Source organism: Lagenorhynchus albirostris, chromosome 19, assembly GCF_949774975.1.
Source record: "Lagenorhynchus albirostris chromosome 19, mLagAlb1.1, whole genome shotgun sequence".
Taxonomy (NCBI): Eukaryota; Metazoa; Chordata; class Mammalia; order Artiodactyla; family Delphinidae; genus Lagenorhynchus; species Lagenorhynchus albirostris.
In genome coordinates this window covers 5,692,972-5,708,480 of record NC_083113.1, presented here as the reverse complement: position 1 = coordinate 5,708,480, position 15,509 = coordinate 5,692,972, and the positions used below count along the sequence as shown (strand labels likewise).

The window sequence follows — 15,509 nt, the reverse complement described above, 5'->3', positions numbered from 1 at the left end:
GGGAACATCTAGAAGCACAAGGTCTGTCAGCCTGATTCTCTGAGAAGGCTTGAACATTGTAAGTTTGCTTAAATAGTCCCAATAAACCTTGATTGGTAAGCAGGACTCCCAATTTTGTTAAGTTTCATGATCTACTCTCACTGGCAGACATAACACTTTTTCATAGAGATGTTGAGATCAAGCCATCTGAATGGCCAACAAACAGATCACGTATATGGTGAAAACTTGGGATGTGAAAGGACGGAGGTACTCTGGCTACATCCTATTCTATCACGCCCACTGCTGGCAGACAGTGAGGGAGTTGGTCTCACTAACACTCCTCCTCTACCTGCACTTCTCCGTAATGAGGATACGCCCTCTGAAACTCATAAATCAGGGAAATACATCATGGTACACATCAATGCCTGCTATAAATTCTGAAGTAGCAAAAAATAACAGGATGTTGAATTCATCTAAAAAGTCTGTCTGCTTTGTTATGGTAGCTTCCTCCCCTGGCGTGAACCCTTTCCGAAAACAATAAGTTGAATGTATTTTGGGTTTTCTTTTTTTTTCCCTAAGTGGTCACCAGGGATTTTAACATCTGAAAATGTCAGATGCTCTAGCAATATTACAATGACCAAGGGTGTAAAAGGATTCAAAGGGCTAGTTATGGGAGGCTACCATGAAGGGCTGCCTAAGGGAACAGGGAGATTTCATTTTCCTTGGGCTCTTCACCCTGAGATCTCTGTTGCCTATTTCTCTTTGTAGCTACCACCATCTAGAGAGTGACCAGGATAAGAGGCTTCACTCTATCTGCCCATGAGTGCAACCATGCTTAACCGCACAGCCCTTGGTGCTTCCAGACTCCCCTGTTCCTAGTATCCCCTCCATTCATGACACAGCATAAAATAGGATGGGGACATGTATAACTGTATAAAACAAGTTAAAATATTTCAGTTTCCCCCTACCTCATAATTCCAATGAATAGATGTAGCTTTTTGATGAATACATCTTAAGTCGGTATATAAGTATAGTGAGGTATCAGAGTACACCAAGAAGACAGTAACTACATACAAATACCAGCAAGATGCATTTCTGTTTAGTTTCAAGCACTCTATTGGCTAATGGCAGCTCAGCCAATAAACTTGCAATATTTTTGAATCACTCAAAACTCTACATCAATGTTGGTAACTCATTGATCTTTACTCCTTCCACCAGTAAGAAAACAAACAAAAATTGAGGACATTTAGGCTGCTTGTTTCATCCTTACATTTTATAATCAGCTGTATTAACATATAGAACAATAGGAGGCACATATTTCTGCCTCACACACTATTTGGACTAGAGAATTTGCTACTTTTTACTGGGACTATATTCTCCTAGTCCTCAACCAGCTCTATGAAGAGGCTTTATTCACTGTGTTTAAGGAAGTCACGTCTCTAGCTCCCCACCTCCGCCATAAACCTCCAGAGGGCATAATTGTGTCTTCTATCCCCCACAGTCTGTGTGTCCATAAATATTCTTCACGTTGAACTGAACAAGGTGTGAGCAAACAGGAAGTGCCCTGGTGGCTATTGGAAGGGGAGTCTTCCACTGGTTCATTTAAAGGGGAAATATTACCTATTGCTGCAGGTGATAATTAGGGTTTATTAGAGTGAAGAGAAAAAGAGAAGAAACATTATCCCCTCTAATTTGCATTTTTTTTTCATCTTGGAGAAAATGGAAAAAAAGAAAGTCATGTCTCTTTGGGTATCCCATTATCACCAAAGAAAAGAAATTTGGAGAATCTGGAAAGAAATTTGAGGTGTCTTTGATTTTACCATATTTGCAAAGACAACATGTTAGTCTGATAATTTCATGGGTTTGGGCAAAAATAAATAAAATTTAAATGCCTTAATATGATGCAAAATACTTTATCTTTCATGACATAACAGGCAGCTAGAGTTTCATGATTATCTATGTTCACCTTGTCCACCCCGAATTCCACAGGGTGATGCAAAGAGATCCAGGTGGATGCTGTGCATGGGAGAGGTTTGGATCACAGCTGAGGATTCCTTAGTTCAAGATACCCCAATCTCTTAAAATGAGTTGCAAGCAATCCTGCCCAATATTTGATCAGAGGGAGTCATTATCTTTGTTATATTTGTTAGGCAATTATTCTGCCCTGTGCCCCAGTGAGAGACACTGCTTACATCTTCCAATTCAGTGTGGTAAAAAATTCTTGAACAGAGAATGTAAGCAGACATTGTTTCTGTCAAGGACCTGAAACTTACTACAGGTGAGGAAAAGCAAAGCCTGGTATTATCCCTCTGGACAGAATGTTTAATCCAAGTAGTCTAGTGCCTTTGCTTCTTTTTTAATATGTATATATAAAATAGTAGACACTTGATTCTGCAAAGATTTATGTGCTAGGGAGCCCCTGTTGCTTTGAACCAAGGACATAATGAATGTAACTTTCCTTACCTGTGTATCTAATAACATGAGACCTACCTGTTACAGGTGACCAGTTGGCCATATGTACTAACAGAGGTACATAAAAGAAAGAACAGCAAATTACTAAATGTCCCAGAGGGTGACAAAAACCGTACTTCTTGACAAGTTTATTTAATCCAGTGTGGTAGAAAAGGCACAGCTCAATAAATGTATCATTTAAATTTAGAAAAAAAGAAAAGAAAATCAATAAGGCAACAATGGCCTTAAATGACACAATATACCAGTTGGACTTAGTAGATACATTACAGGACATTACATCCAAAAACAGCAGAATATACATTATTTTCAAGTATATATGAAACATTCTCCAGAACAGATCACATGTTAAGCCACAGAAAATATAGGTCAATATCTGTAATGAATATAGATGCAAAAATCCTCAACAAAATATTAGCAAACTGGAATCCAACAATATATTGAAAGGATCATACACCATAACCCAGTTGAATTTCTTCCAGGGTCATGAGGATGGTTCAACTGTCACTATTTGCAGATGACATGATACTTTATATAGAAAACCCTAAAGTCTCTACCCACAACTATTAGAACTAATAAATGAATTCAGCAAGTTGCAGGATACAAGATTCATATACAGAAAGCTATTGCTTTTCTATACACTAATAATGAACTATCAGAAAGCTAAAGTAAAAATAAAATCCCATTTAAAATCACAACAAAAAGAATAAAATATCTAGGAATAAACTTATCCAAGGAAGTGAAAGACCTATATTCTAAAAACTATAAAACACTAGTGAAGGAAATTGAAAATGATACAAAGAAATGGAAAGATATCCAGTATTCATGGATTGGAAGAATAGTGTTAAAATAGCCATACAACCTAAAGCAATCTACAAATTTAAGGCAATTTCTTTTTTTTTTAATAAATTTATTTACTTACTTTATTTATTTTTGGCTGTGCTGGGTCTTCGTTGCTGCCCGCCAGCTTTCTCTAGTTGCAGAGAGCGGGGGCTACTCTTTGTTGCGGTGGGCATGCTTCTCATTGTGGTGGCTTCTCTTCTTCTGGAGCACAGGCTCTAGGCCTGCAGGCTTCAGGAGTTGTGGCACATGGGCTCAGTAGTTGTGGCTCGTGGGCTCTAGAGTGCAGGCTCAGTAGTTGTGGCACATGGGCTTAGTTGCTCCGTGGCATGTGGGATCTTCCCGGACCAGGGCTTGAACCCGTGTCTCCTGCATTGGCAGGCAGATTCTTAACCACTGCGCCACCAGAGAAGTCCTTAAGGCTATTTCTATCAAAATACCCATTACATTTTTCACAGAACTAGAATAATACTAAAATTTATGTGGAACCACAAAAGACCCTGAACAGTCAAAGCAATTCTGAGAAAATCGAACAAAGCTGGAGGTATCACACTACCTGACTTCAGACTATACTACAAAGCTGCAGTAATCAAAACAGTATGGTAGGGACTTCCCTACCACACAAACAAACGAGACCTAATTAAACTTAAAAGCTTTGCATAGCAAAGGAAAACATCAACAGAATGAAAAGACAACCTACTGAATGGGACAAAATATTTGCAAATGATATGTCTGAAAAGGGGTTAATATCCAAAATATATTAACAGCTCATACAACTCAATATCAAAAACAACAAGAACACAAATAAAAAATGAGCAGAAGACCTGAATAGACATTTTTCCAAAGAAGACCTACAGATGGCCAAAAGGCACATGAAAAGATGCTCAACATTACCAATCATCAGGGAAATGCAAATCAAAACTACAGTGAGATATCACCTTACACCTGTCAGAATGGCTATGGTCAAAAAGACCACAAATAACAAATGTTGCCAAGGTATGGAGAACAGGGAACTCTAGTACACTGCTGATGTGAATGTAAACTGGTGTATGTAGCCATTATGGAAAACAGCATGGAGGTTCCCCAGAAAACTAAAAATAGAACTACTCTATGATCCAGCAATTCCACTCCTGGGTATATATCTAAAGAAAATAAAAACACTAATTAAAAAAGATACATGCACCCCAATATTCATAGCAGCATGATTTACAACAGCCAAGATATGGAAGCAACTCTATGTGCCTATCCATGGATAAATGGATAAACAAGATGTGGTTTATATATTCAATGGAATATTACTCAGCCATAAAAAAGATGAAATTTTAGCTATTTGCAACAACATGGATAGACCTGGAGGGATTATGCTTAGTGAAATAAGTCAAACAGAGAAAGACAAACACTGTACGCTGTCACTTACATGTGGAATCTAAATAAGAAAACAAATGAATAAATATAACAAAATGGAAATAGACACATATAGAAAGAACAAACTAGCGGTTATCAGTGGGAGGAGTACTGGGGCAGGGGCAAGATAAGGGTTGTGGATTAAGAGGTACACACTACCATGTTTAAAACAAATAAGATACAAAGATATATTGTACAGCACAGGGAATATAGCCAATATTTTAATAACTTTAAATGGAGTATAATCTATAAAAATATTATATGACTATGTTGTACATGTGAAATTAATATAATATGTAAATCAACTAGAATAAAAAATAAAGAAAAGATTAGAATAATCTAGGGAAATGCCATCCCTACACAAAAATGTATAAACAATTGAGAGTATTGGTTTATGTTAAATGCCTCTGTGTTTCACTTGGTCCCATTAGAAGATCAATAAAACCTGTTTGAAAAGCAACAACAAAAACAATTTATGGGAGGCAGGTAAATCCCCAGCATAGAAACTGAGCTCTTTCATAGTAGAGGTGTTAATAAGATGGGATGAGATCTTAGCACAAAATTCGTAGGCACCTTAGATAGTAAATGAGTATTACTGACTCACAGCAAATAGACCTAAATTAAACTAATATATAAACAGTATAAAACAGCATGATATACAAAAAGAGAACACTTACTGAAAGATTTCATGCCCTTCCTTATTGCAAGCAATGCCTGTATCATAATTGATGGAAACCAGGTATGTCAGCCTAAAATATGCCTCTTTGACATAAAAATTATTTTGAGCTGAAGGCAATTAAGAAGCGGTAAACATACAGAAAGATCCCCCTTCTCTGTCCAAAGGCAGGAACTAAATTCTTCTTTTAATGGAGATAGACTCTTACCAGTCCACAGATGGCACCAGAGGAATCTGCAAAGAAACCTCATTAAATGAAGATAAGGATTACCAGGCCCTAATTGGACTATCACTAGCCCATTGCACTGTCAGTACTTCACAAATTTATCCTTTCTTTGTCTAAAAGGTATAAAAGCTTCCTGCTCTGGTTACTTCTTCAGGGCTTCATTCTCTTCTGAAAGCTCTCATGTACATGTAAAAATTTAATAAAATTTGCATGCTTTTCTCCCGTTAAAATAATAATAATAATAATTTTAAAAAGAAAAGAAATCTGAACGGCTGGTAGGTCTCCCAGCATTTACAAATTCTGCGACTCTGAAATACGCTCCCTCCCAAGTCACAGCTCCTCTAGAGGCAGGGCGAGAAGCCTTCCGAAGGCCTGTGTATTACCCAAGGTGCGAACTACATTTCCCAGAAGTCTCTGAGGCACAGCTCTATTAGAGCCGTTGTGGAGTTGCATGCTGGGAAAGAGAGGCCGTGCGTTTTCAGCTCCGCGGATTCCCGGGTTTATGGACTACGTTTCCCAGAAGGCTCTGGGGCACAGCCCCATTAGCAGCTCGGGGAGTTGCATGCTGGGAGATGCGCTTTCTGCCAGACGGATTTTTATTGAAGCTTTGGTTTGCCGGTGACCCTGTCCGGAGGTAACCTCAACGCCGGCGCTCCCTCCCGACGCCGTCGGTTGTTGGGCCCCGAGCGGTGAGTAATTAGCATCCCATGAGGAAAACAGAGCGGAATACGGCGAGCGATAGCGATGAGGGAGAAGGAGAAGAGGCCCGAAACGGAGCCTCGGCCTCTGGCTTCGGGAGCGCTGCGGAGGAAGTGCGAGCGTGTGCGTGTGTGTATGTCTGTGTGTGTGATCAGGAGCTCGGCCATGTCTGCAGACTGAGATATGCGCGTGGGCGTCGGTGAGGGAGACAGGCCCGGTCCCTGTGTTTGTGACGCACTTGCGCGTGAGTGTGTGTAGTGGGGGGACGAGACGCGGCCCCTCGCGGTTTGTGTGCGTCCTGTGCGTGTGAGCATCTGTAGCGGTGACGCGGCCGGGCTGTGACTCCTCCACTGTGCTCTGTGTGAGTTACATGCGTGTGGGCTCTGCGGGGGTGGCGGGGCCCAGATGTGTCCCCGAGGCTATGAGATGTGCTGTTGCATTTCTGTGGGGTTGGCGCAGCCGTGTACCATGTCTCTGGCGTGGGCGTCAGCCAGTGTGACAGAGCCTAGGTGTATGATTGTTCAGCTGTGACAGGTGCAGGACTGTTCTTGGGTGTGTGGCCCCGGATTGAGTGTGTAGCTCTGATGTCTCTGCTGCTTCCTCTCCCTTCACGTTCCAACCATGCGGGTACCTGTTTGGGCACAGTGGCCCCAAGGGAAAGTCAGAGCCTGAATGCTGTAGTGAAAATGACAAGAATGGCACAGACATGGTTATGAGATGGCAGCTTTGGAGCTAGAGGTGCTCTCCATCTAAAATTCAGGCTACCTGAATGACAGAATGGAAGGGCCTCCGGAATAAGATTCTTTTTTGGAAAGGAGAGGTCCCTGACCTAGGAGGTGGGGGTACCCCAATTCCTAAAGCCTAGTTTCCACGAATCTCTGAAATACTCAGATGTGGGTGCCCTCTTATTTCTGATTGGTTTTAGATAAGACATGGGAGCAGGTGTGGCCTCAGGGCATTTTCGGATGTAGTCTGGGCTCCAGAAAAGTCCTAATGTCTCATTCTGACCTCTCTTTCCTCCAGGGCAGCTGTCCTCCAGAAAAAGCATCCCAAGGAGAAAGAATCATCATCATCACAGATCTTGAAATCAAGGTTCAGATGAGTTACCTTCTTGTTCAGTAAATGATCTGTGTTTATAGCACTTCAGAATATTTGCTTTCCTTGCCCCGAAATGTCCTTTTTAATAGTGACTTGACCCAGTAATTTCTTCCCAAGAGGTGTGACAAGAGTCGTGAATGTGTATTCCCCATTGACCAACCGTCTCAATGAGTACTCACATATTCAGTAAGCAAATTGTTCACATCCTCCTGTGTGGTCTTCCAAGACTCCGCTAGGATCGAGGAATACTACTGGGAGGTTAATGTTAGCACTTTTAGTGTGTGATTTGCTAAGGAGGATATTAAATTTTTGGTGGAATCAAAGGCTAGATATCTTGGTCTTTTCCACAGGGCTGACTTTCAGAGCACAGTAAGAAAAGAGAAGGTTTGATTGTTTTAGTCAGTTAATGACAAAGTTACCAGCTTTGTGAGGCTTTTTTTTTTTTTTTTTTTTTTCGCAGTACGCAGGCCTCTCACTGTTGTGGCCTCTCCCATTGCAGAGCACAGGCTCCGGACGTGCAGGCTCAGCAGTCATGGCTCACGGGCCCAGCCGCTCCACGGCATGTGGGATCTTCCCGGACCGGGGCACGAACCCGCGTCCCCTGCATCAGCAGGCGGACTCTCAACCACTGCGCCACCAGGGAAGCCCCAAAGCCAAATTCTTAATCCATATTCCCCCAACAGGGAGCTGGCCAGGAATCCTCCCACTGAAATTTCTGGATCTGACTTCAAGACAAAAAATAAAAGTTCCTCTGTCCTGTCTGTGCAGCCGGGTTTCCTGGGGTTTTAGGGAAAACTTGTTTTGTTTTTTTCCAGAATCCTTTTCATCTTCAGATGTGCTGTGTTTATGTGGGGGGCCTTGTGGGGGAAGAAGATGAGCATTCTTTGGAAGAAAAGATGGAGGAGTGAAAAGGTTGTATTAAGTCATTTGGGGACCAGGGTGCACTGATTTTAATGCCTCTTTTTCCTTGTCTAGATCTGGCTTCTCTGGATTTTGTGTCTTCAGTAAAGGAGACCCCCAAGAGGACCGATCAGTTCTTGAATTCTAAAACCATGGCCCACGTAAGTATGTTTTTCTCTTTCCTTCTTCAATTGTGATATTTAGGTCCTGTGGATACTTCTTTGAAATATCATGAAGGCTCCTGCCCAAGTGAGTCCCATCCAAGTACCTACTTCCCAGCTCTTCCTGTTCCAGTGAATAATAACGCCATATAGCCTATTGCCCACCTCTGTGACTAATGTTCACTTAACCCTTGAGCTAGTTACTCAGTATCTCTTATGTACTCACTTTTTTGTCAAGAGTAATTGGAACAATGGAAGCAGAAACTACCTTTGGAGAAATATCTGAGTCCAGTCTACGATTTGATGAATTGGAGACATTGATCCCATTTGACCACACAAGAAAACTAGAATTCCTCACTCATCTCCACTGATCTTTTTCCCAGGCAGATAAGAGGGAACATTGATATTCTTTGGTCTCAGTCTTAAGTGTGTAGTGAAAGCTCACACTTTACGAAGCTTTTAGAATTGCGTAGAGCTGTGATTAGGGCCTGTGGACTCAGAGATCATGTTCCTGCCAGGGGACCCGGGAGATAAATTTTGTTTTGCACGGACCTGTCTGTATGCTCCTGAATCATTTGATACCAGTTTCCTCTAAATCAGGAACAAAGAAAAGGCAAAGCTAGCGGATGGTAACAGGTAAGAAGTTCATTTCATACAAGAGTAATGATCATATACTCCTGGAATCGGGGAAACTTTAGACATTTTGCTCAACCTAAGTGTGTAACTATCATGATTACATCTAATTCTTCTCTATGATGGAATAAAAAAATGCTTTTGTCATTACAAAGATGGACTGCTTAAAAGATAACCTGGCAAAATGATGAACCCGAGACTTGAAAACATTCAAACATGCAAACCCGATTTTCTAAGATAAAAGATCTTATGTTACATTTGGGAAGTAAACCCCAGACATTTTTTTTCTTTCTCCTTAAAGAGAAAAGGATGCTGTAAGAATCCATGCTTGCTGAAAATTCGTGAGACAGGCCCGTTAGCAGGCTCTGTGCTTGTGCAACAGAGGAAAACTGGAATTGGCTTATCCATTTCCTGACAGGTTGGCATGATTAAGAATTCCCCAGGGGCTTCCCTGGTGGCGTAGTGGTTAAGAATCCGCCTGCCAAGGCAGGGGACACGGGTTCGAGCCCTGGTCCGGGAAGATCCCACATGCTGTGGAGCAACGAAGCCCGTGCGCCACAACTACTGAGCCCGTGCTCTGCAACAAGAGAAGCCACTGCAATGAGAAGCCCGCGCACCGCAACGAAGAGTAGCCCCCGCTCGCCACAACCAGAGGAAAGCCTGCGGACAGCAACAAAGACCCAACACAGCCAAGAATAAAATAAATAAAGGGCTTCCCTGGTGGCGCAGTGGTTGAGAGTCCGCCTGCCGATGCAGGGGACACGGGTTCGTGCCCCGGTCCAGGAAGATCCCACGTGCTGTGGAGCGGCTGGGCTCGTGAGCCATGGCCGCTGAGCCTGCGCGTCCGGAGCCTGTGCTCCGCAACAGGAGAGGCCACAGCAGCGAGAGGCCGGTGTACTGCAAAAAAAAAAAATAATAATATAAAAAAATAAATAAAAAATTTTTTTAAAAAAGAATTCCCCAGGGTGTAGGTGGTTTCCCCTGCAGCAGGAGGGGCTTCAGCCACAGTTGTGTCCTCACTGACCCCTCCCCATACCACAGGCTTTTAATCTACTCGCTGTATCCACCCCTGCACAGAGCGTAGCCCTTCCTCCCCCCTCCTCCATCTGGAAACTCTGTGCTTTCGTTTCATCAGGGACGTGTGGGTTTGCGTTTCCAGGGTTTGGTGACATTCTCCGATGTAGCCATAGACTTCTCTCAGGAGGAGTGGGCATGTCTGGACTCTACGCAGAGAGACCTGTACTGGGACGTGATGTTGGAGAACTACAGTAACTTGGTCTCGCTGGGTAAGTTGCCTGCCTCAGATAATCTGGACTCTGCTCCCTGCACAGTCAGCTGTCTCCTTTCAGGACCACCTTTCAAGATACTAGTTGAATTTCTTTCTTCCTGCACCCAAGGGGTGTTTTGAGCTTTGTCCAGTTGGAAATGGGCGTGCATGCACCTTCACCTCCTCATCCATCAGTGATCTTCCCATCTCTGTCTGGCCCCTCCTGTAATTACCTCTCTTCCTTACTGGCCAAAGGACTGATTAGAGTTATTTAATTTATTAGAATAAATGTATTTATTTTATTTCATGACCATCTTCAAAGAAACCAAGCTTCATGCTGTGAGCCTATGTTTACACCCAAATTGCTGTCGATGGAACTTTGGGGACCCACCTTCAGGGGAAATGGCTCTACACAGTGACTTGATTTTCTCTGGCAAACCAGACTCTATGTTTGAGGTAGAGGTGGGATGAATGAACAGAATCTGTGTAAAGCCACACTGAGCATATTGCATTCCCTACACATTGTACCCGAAGTGAGGTCGAAAGTTATAATCTATGAATTCTGAGTTAAATATTGGATGATAAATATGTAAGGAAATTTCTTGTTTTTCTATTAGCAAAATAACAGCCATAATATTAATGGCTAATAAATACTGTGCTTGCTCTGCACCAGAAAACATTCTGAGCCTGGTGTGTATGTATATGTACAAATACGTTTCATTCCGTTCTCACAAGTTTATGAGCTAGGAAATTATTACGTCTAATTCGTAGATGAGTATACTGGGGCACAAAGTGACTTAATCAAGGAAGCAGAAGCAAACCTGGAACCTAAGAATTCTGGCCCCAGAATCCGTACTCTCAACTGCCCGGTTCTGCTTGCCTCCAGAAGTTTAAATAAAGACCTTTTCGGGAATTCCCTGGTGGTCCAGTGGTTAGGACTCGGCACTGTCACTGCTGTGGGCCTGGGTTCAATTCCTGGTCGGGGACCTAAGATCCTGCAAGCCTCGACACAAGACCAAAAAATAAACATAAAAATAAATAAAATTTTTTAACTGTTTTAAAAAATGAAGTAAATGTAAAATAGAATAGAATAAAATAGCCCTTTTCCCTACCCATCTGGTTTCCTGTTTGTCCTTCAGGCCTTTCTCTTTTCCTGAAGTCAGTTTTAGGTTGTTACACAAATTTGACTAAAGCGCAATCAGAAAATCTTAAGCCAACAGTTTTCTCCTAAGTTCACATCATGTGGCATTTCTTTTTTTGAAAGCAAGACATCTCATTTCTAAACCAGACACAATTGTCTTATGGAAGCAAGGGAGAGAGCTTCGATAGTTGAGGAGAAAAGACACTAAAGTGGTGCAGAGGAGAGCGACAGCCAGCCCGGCTCGGGAAAGCCATCATTACCACAAGCGGCCCAGCTGGGCAGGGGGCAGCTGCACCCCTGAGGTGTTTGCAGAGCTCCCTACAAAGGTCTCAGGCCCAAGGCCTCTGAGGAAGAAGTCACCACCTTGAACTTTATCTTCACCCCATTCCCTTCTCAATTTGTTTTCCTTCTCATGTTCAGCCCTACTGAGTAGCAAGGGCGTAGGAAACAGGACCCTGTGCCATTCAGTTTCTGAAAGTTGGTTATCCTAGCTTCATGTGCTTTTTTCCTTTATATCTGTTTTTTGGTGATACTGCTTCCTGGGTTCTCTGTTCTTCCATCACGAAGCAATATCTGCTTATGTCTCTTTTGACGCTGTGTTAGCAGTCACTGACACTCAGTACCTAGATTCAGTTATTTCATTGGGGGTTCAAAATGGTGGTATTCTATCATTGCCTCTTCATTTATTCACTATAAATAATTCTTTGAAGAGAAACTGACCCCCCTGCTAATTGGTTGTGTAGTGGAACTGCTCATATTGGATAAGAAAGATGAAAACTTTGTTCTTTAAAGAAAAAAAACTATCAGTTTTTAATAACAAAGGGCTGGTTTCCTAAGCATGCTCCAAAGTTGGCCATTTAACATTTTTTAGTATCTGAATGAACTCATGAATTTAAACATGTTTTACAGTCCCTTGAGTTAGCATCCTTTTTTTTTTTTTTTGGCGGTACGCGGGCCTCTCACTGTTGTGGCCTCTCCCGTTGCGGAGCGCAGGCTCCGGACGCACAGACTCAGCAGCCATGGCTCACAGGCCCAGCCGCTCCGCGGCATGTGGGATCTTCCCGGACTGGGGCACGAACCCGTGTCCCCTGCATCGGCAGGCGGACTCTCAACCACTGCGCCACCAGGGAAGCCCCTAGCATCCTTATTGATGCTCAGATTTTTCCTCCTGTTTCATAATTTTTATTATTAAATTTAATTCTACACACATCTTTTGAATGTTGGATCTTTGTATCCAGAATTACTTTTAATGATATTACTTGTGTTTTTGTGTGTATACATAACTATCCAACTGTATCTTTTTATTTTCCTACAGTAGTTCTAGATTTGATTTTCTTGGTTTTCCAGGTTTGTCATCACATCTATAAATTGTACTTTTTCATCTTCGTTTTTGAGATTTGTCCCTCTAATTTTTTTTTTTGCTTAATTGTTTCAGCTGGTAGGAAACAGTAGCGCTGATAGTAAGTGCCTTTTTTGTTTGATTTTAGCAGGGATGTCTCCAGTGTTTCCTCATTAAGTATTGTGATGCTAGACATGGAATCTAGATTTTAATAAGGGCCCTAAGTGATTCATATTTTTCCTACTGGAGGAGTTTTATTTCTGTTAGAGAAGGTTTTAGTTTATGATTAGGTTTGTTTTTGTTTTCTTAAAAAGAAACAAAATATGTTGGGGTTTTTGGGGGTTTTTTTTTCGTTTTTTTTTCAGATTTGGAATCACCATATGAGACCAAGAGTCTACCTACACAGAAGGGCACTTATGAGATAAATTTTTCCAAACAGAACTCAAATAGAAAAAGTAAATCCCTTGGCCTTGACTGGATGTGTAAAGGTGAGTTTGAAGGACCACAGGCCCCACAAGAGGGATATATCAATCAAATCAACTGTGGGAAAACGCCCACTTGCAGAGAAAATGCCTCTGTCCGACCACATCAGAGACTTCATAACAGGGAAAATTCCTATGAATGTAAGGAATGTGGGAAGGCCTTTAGCCGAGGCTATCAACTTACTCAACATCAGAAAATTCACACTGGTGAGAAACCCTACGAATGTAAAGAATGTAAAAAGGCCTTCCGTTGGGGTAATCAACTTACTCAACATCAAAAAATTCACACTGGTGAGAAACCTTATGAATGTAAGGACTGCGGGAAGGCGTTTCGGTGGGGTTCAAGCCTCGTTATTCATAAGAGAATTCATACGGGTGAGAAGCCCTATGAATGTAAAGACTGTGGGAAGGCCTTCAGACGCGGTGATGAGCTCACTCAGCATCAGAGATTTCACACCGGTGAGAAAGACTATGAATGCAAAGACTGTGGGAAGACCTTTAGCCGCGTGTATAAACTAATTCAGCATAAGAGAATCCACAGTGGTGAAAAACCCTACGAATGTAAGGACTGTGGGAAGGCCTTCATTTGTGGTTCCAGCCTCGTTCAACATAAGAGAATTCACACCGGTGAGAAGCCCTATGAGTGCCAAGAATGTGGGAAGGCCTTTACTCGCGTCAATTATCTCACTCAGCATCAGAAAATTCACACTGGTGAGAAACCTCATGAGTGTAAGGAATGTGGGAAGGCCTTCCGCTGGGGTTCGAGTCTCGTGAAACACGAGAGAATTCATACGGGTGAGAAGCCATATAAATGTACAGAATGTGGGAAGGCCTTTAACTGTGGCTATCACCTTACTCAGCATGAGAGAATCCACACTGGTGAAACGCCTTACAAATGTAAGGAATGTGGAAAGGCCTTTATTTATGGGTCAAGCCTAGTCAAACATGAGCGAATTCATACAGGGGAGAAACCCTACGAGTGTAAAGAATGTGGGAAGGCCTTCAGTCACGGCCATCAACTTACACAGCATCAGAAAATTCATACTGGTGAGAAACCCTCTGAGTGTAAGGAATGTGGAAAGGCATGTAAACGTGTAGACCATCCTCCAGAACATCAGAGAATTCATGCTGTTGAGAAACCTTTTGGGTACAAAGAGCACACAGAGGCCTCTATTCAACATTCATTTCTTCCACGACAAGAGGAAAATCCATGATAAGACTTAACGCAAGAAAGCCTTCACTGGTCCCTCTTCTGCTTATAGAATATCAGAAGTCATATGAGAGGTGAATTTGGAGTATTGGAGAAATCACTTTTTCTTATCCATCACAACATACTCAGTTGTAGACTATTTTCTACTGGATAGGTTAGTTTCCTGAATGCGTAGAAACCTTCCAATACCATTTCATCTCTGTCGTATTTCAGATTTGTTCTAAGGTAAAACTCTGCTAATGGAGCATATGTGGGAGAGCTTTTCTCGTGGTACATACCGCTACCTGTTTCCATCACCATCCCACCTCTTTACTCCCTGTGAGGCACTGAGAAAATTAGCTATTACTCTCTGTGCATTATCTGTGAAATGGCGATAATCACACCTACCTAATACTGCTGTTGTGGTGATTAAATGAGTTTGGTACATGTAAGCTCCTTGAACGTGTATCTGAAATGTTGTGTAAGCTCAATAAATATTAGCTGTTTTTGTTGTTCTCATTACCATTAACATTGCTATTAGTGAATTTTTACAAGAAGAGCCCCTGCGGGTGCAGTGAGCTGAGAAAAGACTATCAAGCTTCTAGAAGAAAATACGGGGAATTCCCTGGTGGTCCAGTGGTTAAGACTCCGTGCTTCCACTGCAGGGGGGCACAGGTTTGACCGCTGGTTGGGGAACTGAGATCCCACAAGCCATGCGGCGCGGCCAAAAAAAAAAAAATAGAAAATTTAGGAGATTATTGTCACAGCGTTGGGGTAGGCAGCATTTCTTAAGTGTACAGAAGACATTAAACAAAAAATAAAAAGTTATTAAGTTGGACTTCATCAAAAGTACAAAGTTCTGATCATAAGCGACACCATGAAGGTGGTGAAAAAGCAAGAAGACTGGGAGAAGATACTTACATAAACCTGACAAAGGATTCACAAAGAAAGGATAAAAAGAATCCTTCAAGTCAATAATAAAACAACAAATCAATTAAAAGGTGGA

The 15,509-nt window shown here is 42.1% G+C and overlaps 1 protein-coding gene and 1 non-coding gene across 8 annotated transcripts; both read left to right on the top strand.

Moving 5' to 3' along the window:
* Window positions 1–6,181: 6,181 nt before the first annotated feature.
* On the top strand, window positions 6,182–15,032 carry ZNF331 (zinc finger protein 331). Of its 7 annotated transcripts, none has more exons than XM_060131206.1 (6): window positions 6,182–6,283; window positions 7,317–7,385; window positions 7,509–7,560; window positions 8,369–8,452; window positions 10,245–10,371; window positions 13,198–15,032. In XM_060131206.1, exons 4-6 carry the CDS (start codon window positions 8,444–8,446, stop codon window positions 14,526–14,528), a joined length of 1,467 nt encoding a protein of 488 aa, XP_059987189.1. In that variant the 5' UTR covers window positions 6,182–6,283; window positions 7,317–7,385; window positions 7,509–7,560; window positions 8,369–8,443; the 3' UTR covers window positions 14,529–15,032. The 7 variants fall into 7 exon arrangements, with proteins under 7 accessions (XP_059987189.1, XP_059987188.1, XP_059987187.1 ...); XM_060131208.1 differs by lacking the exon at window positions 13,198–15,032 and adding an exon at window positions 10,483–11,422 and having other exon boundaries at window positions 6,281–6,406; XM_060131203.1 differs by lacking the exon at window positions 6,182–6,283 and adding an exon at window positions 6,307–6,406.
* TRNAD-GUC (transfer RNA aspartic acid (anticodon GUC)) lies at window positions 11,267–11,339 on the top strand. Its single transcript has one exon. It is a non-coding gene; the product is annotated as a tRNA-Asp (tRNA).
* Window positions 15,033–15,509: the final 477 nt, after the last annotated feature.

Excerpts from the sequence above, each read along its gene's own strand:
- ZNF331 (XM_060131203.1), top strand. The coding sequence starts at position 6,339 with ATGAGGGAGAAGGAGAAGAGGCCCGAAACGGAGCCTCGGCCTCTGGCT. Across the intron at positions 6,407-7,316 it reads TCGGGAGCGCTGCGGAGGAA|GGCAGCTGTCCTCCAGAAAA; the intron begins GTGCGAGCGTGT and ends TCTTTCCTCCAG. Across the intron at positions 10,372-13,197 it reads CAGTAACTTGGTCTCGCTGG|ATTTGGAATCACCATATGAG; the intron begins GTAAGTTGCCTG and ends TTTTTTTTTCAG.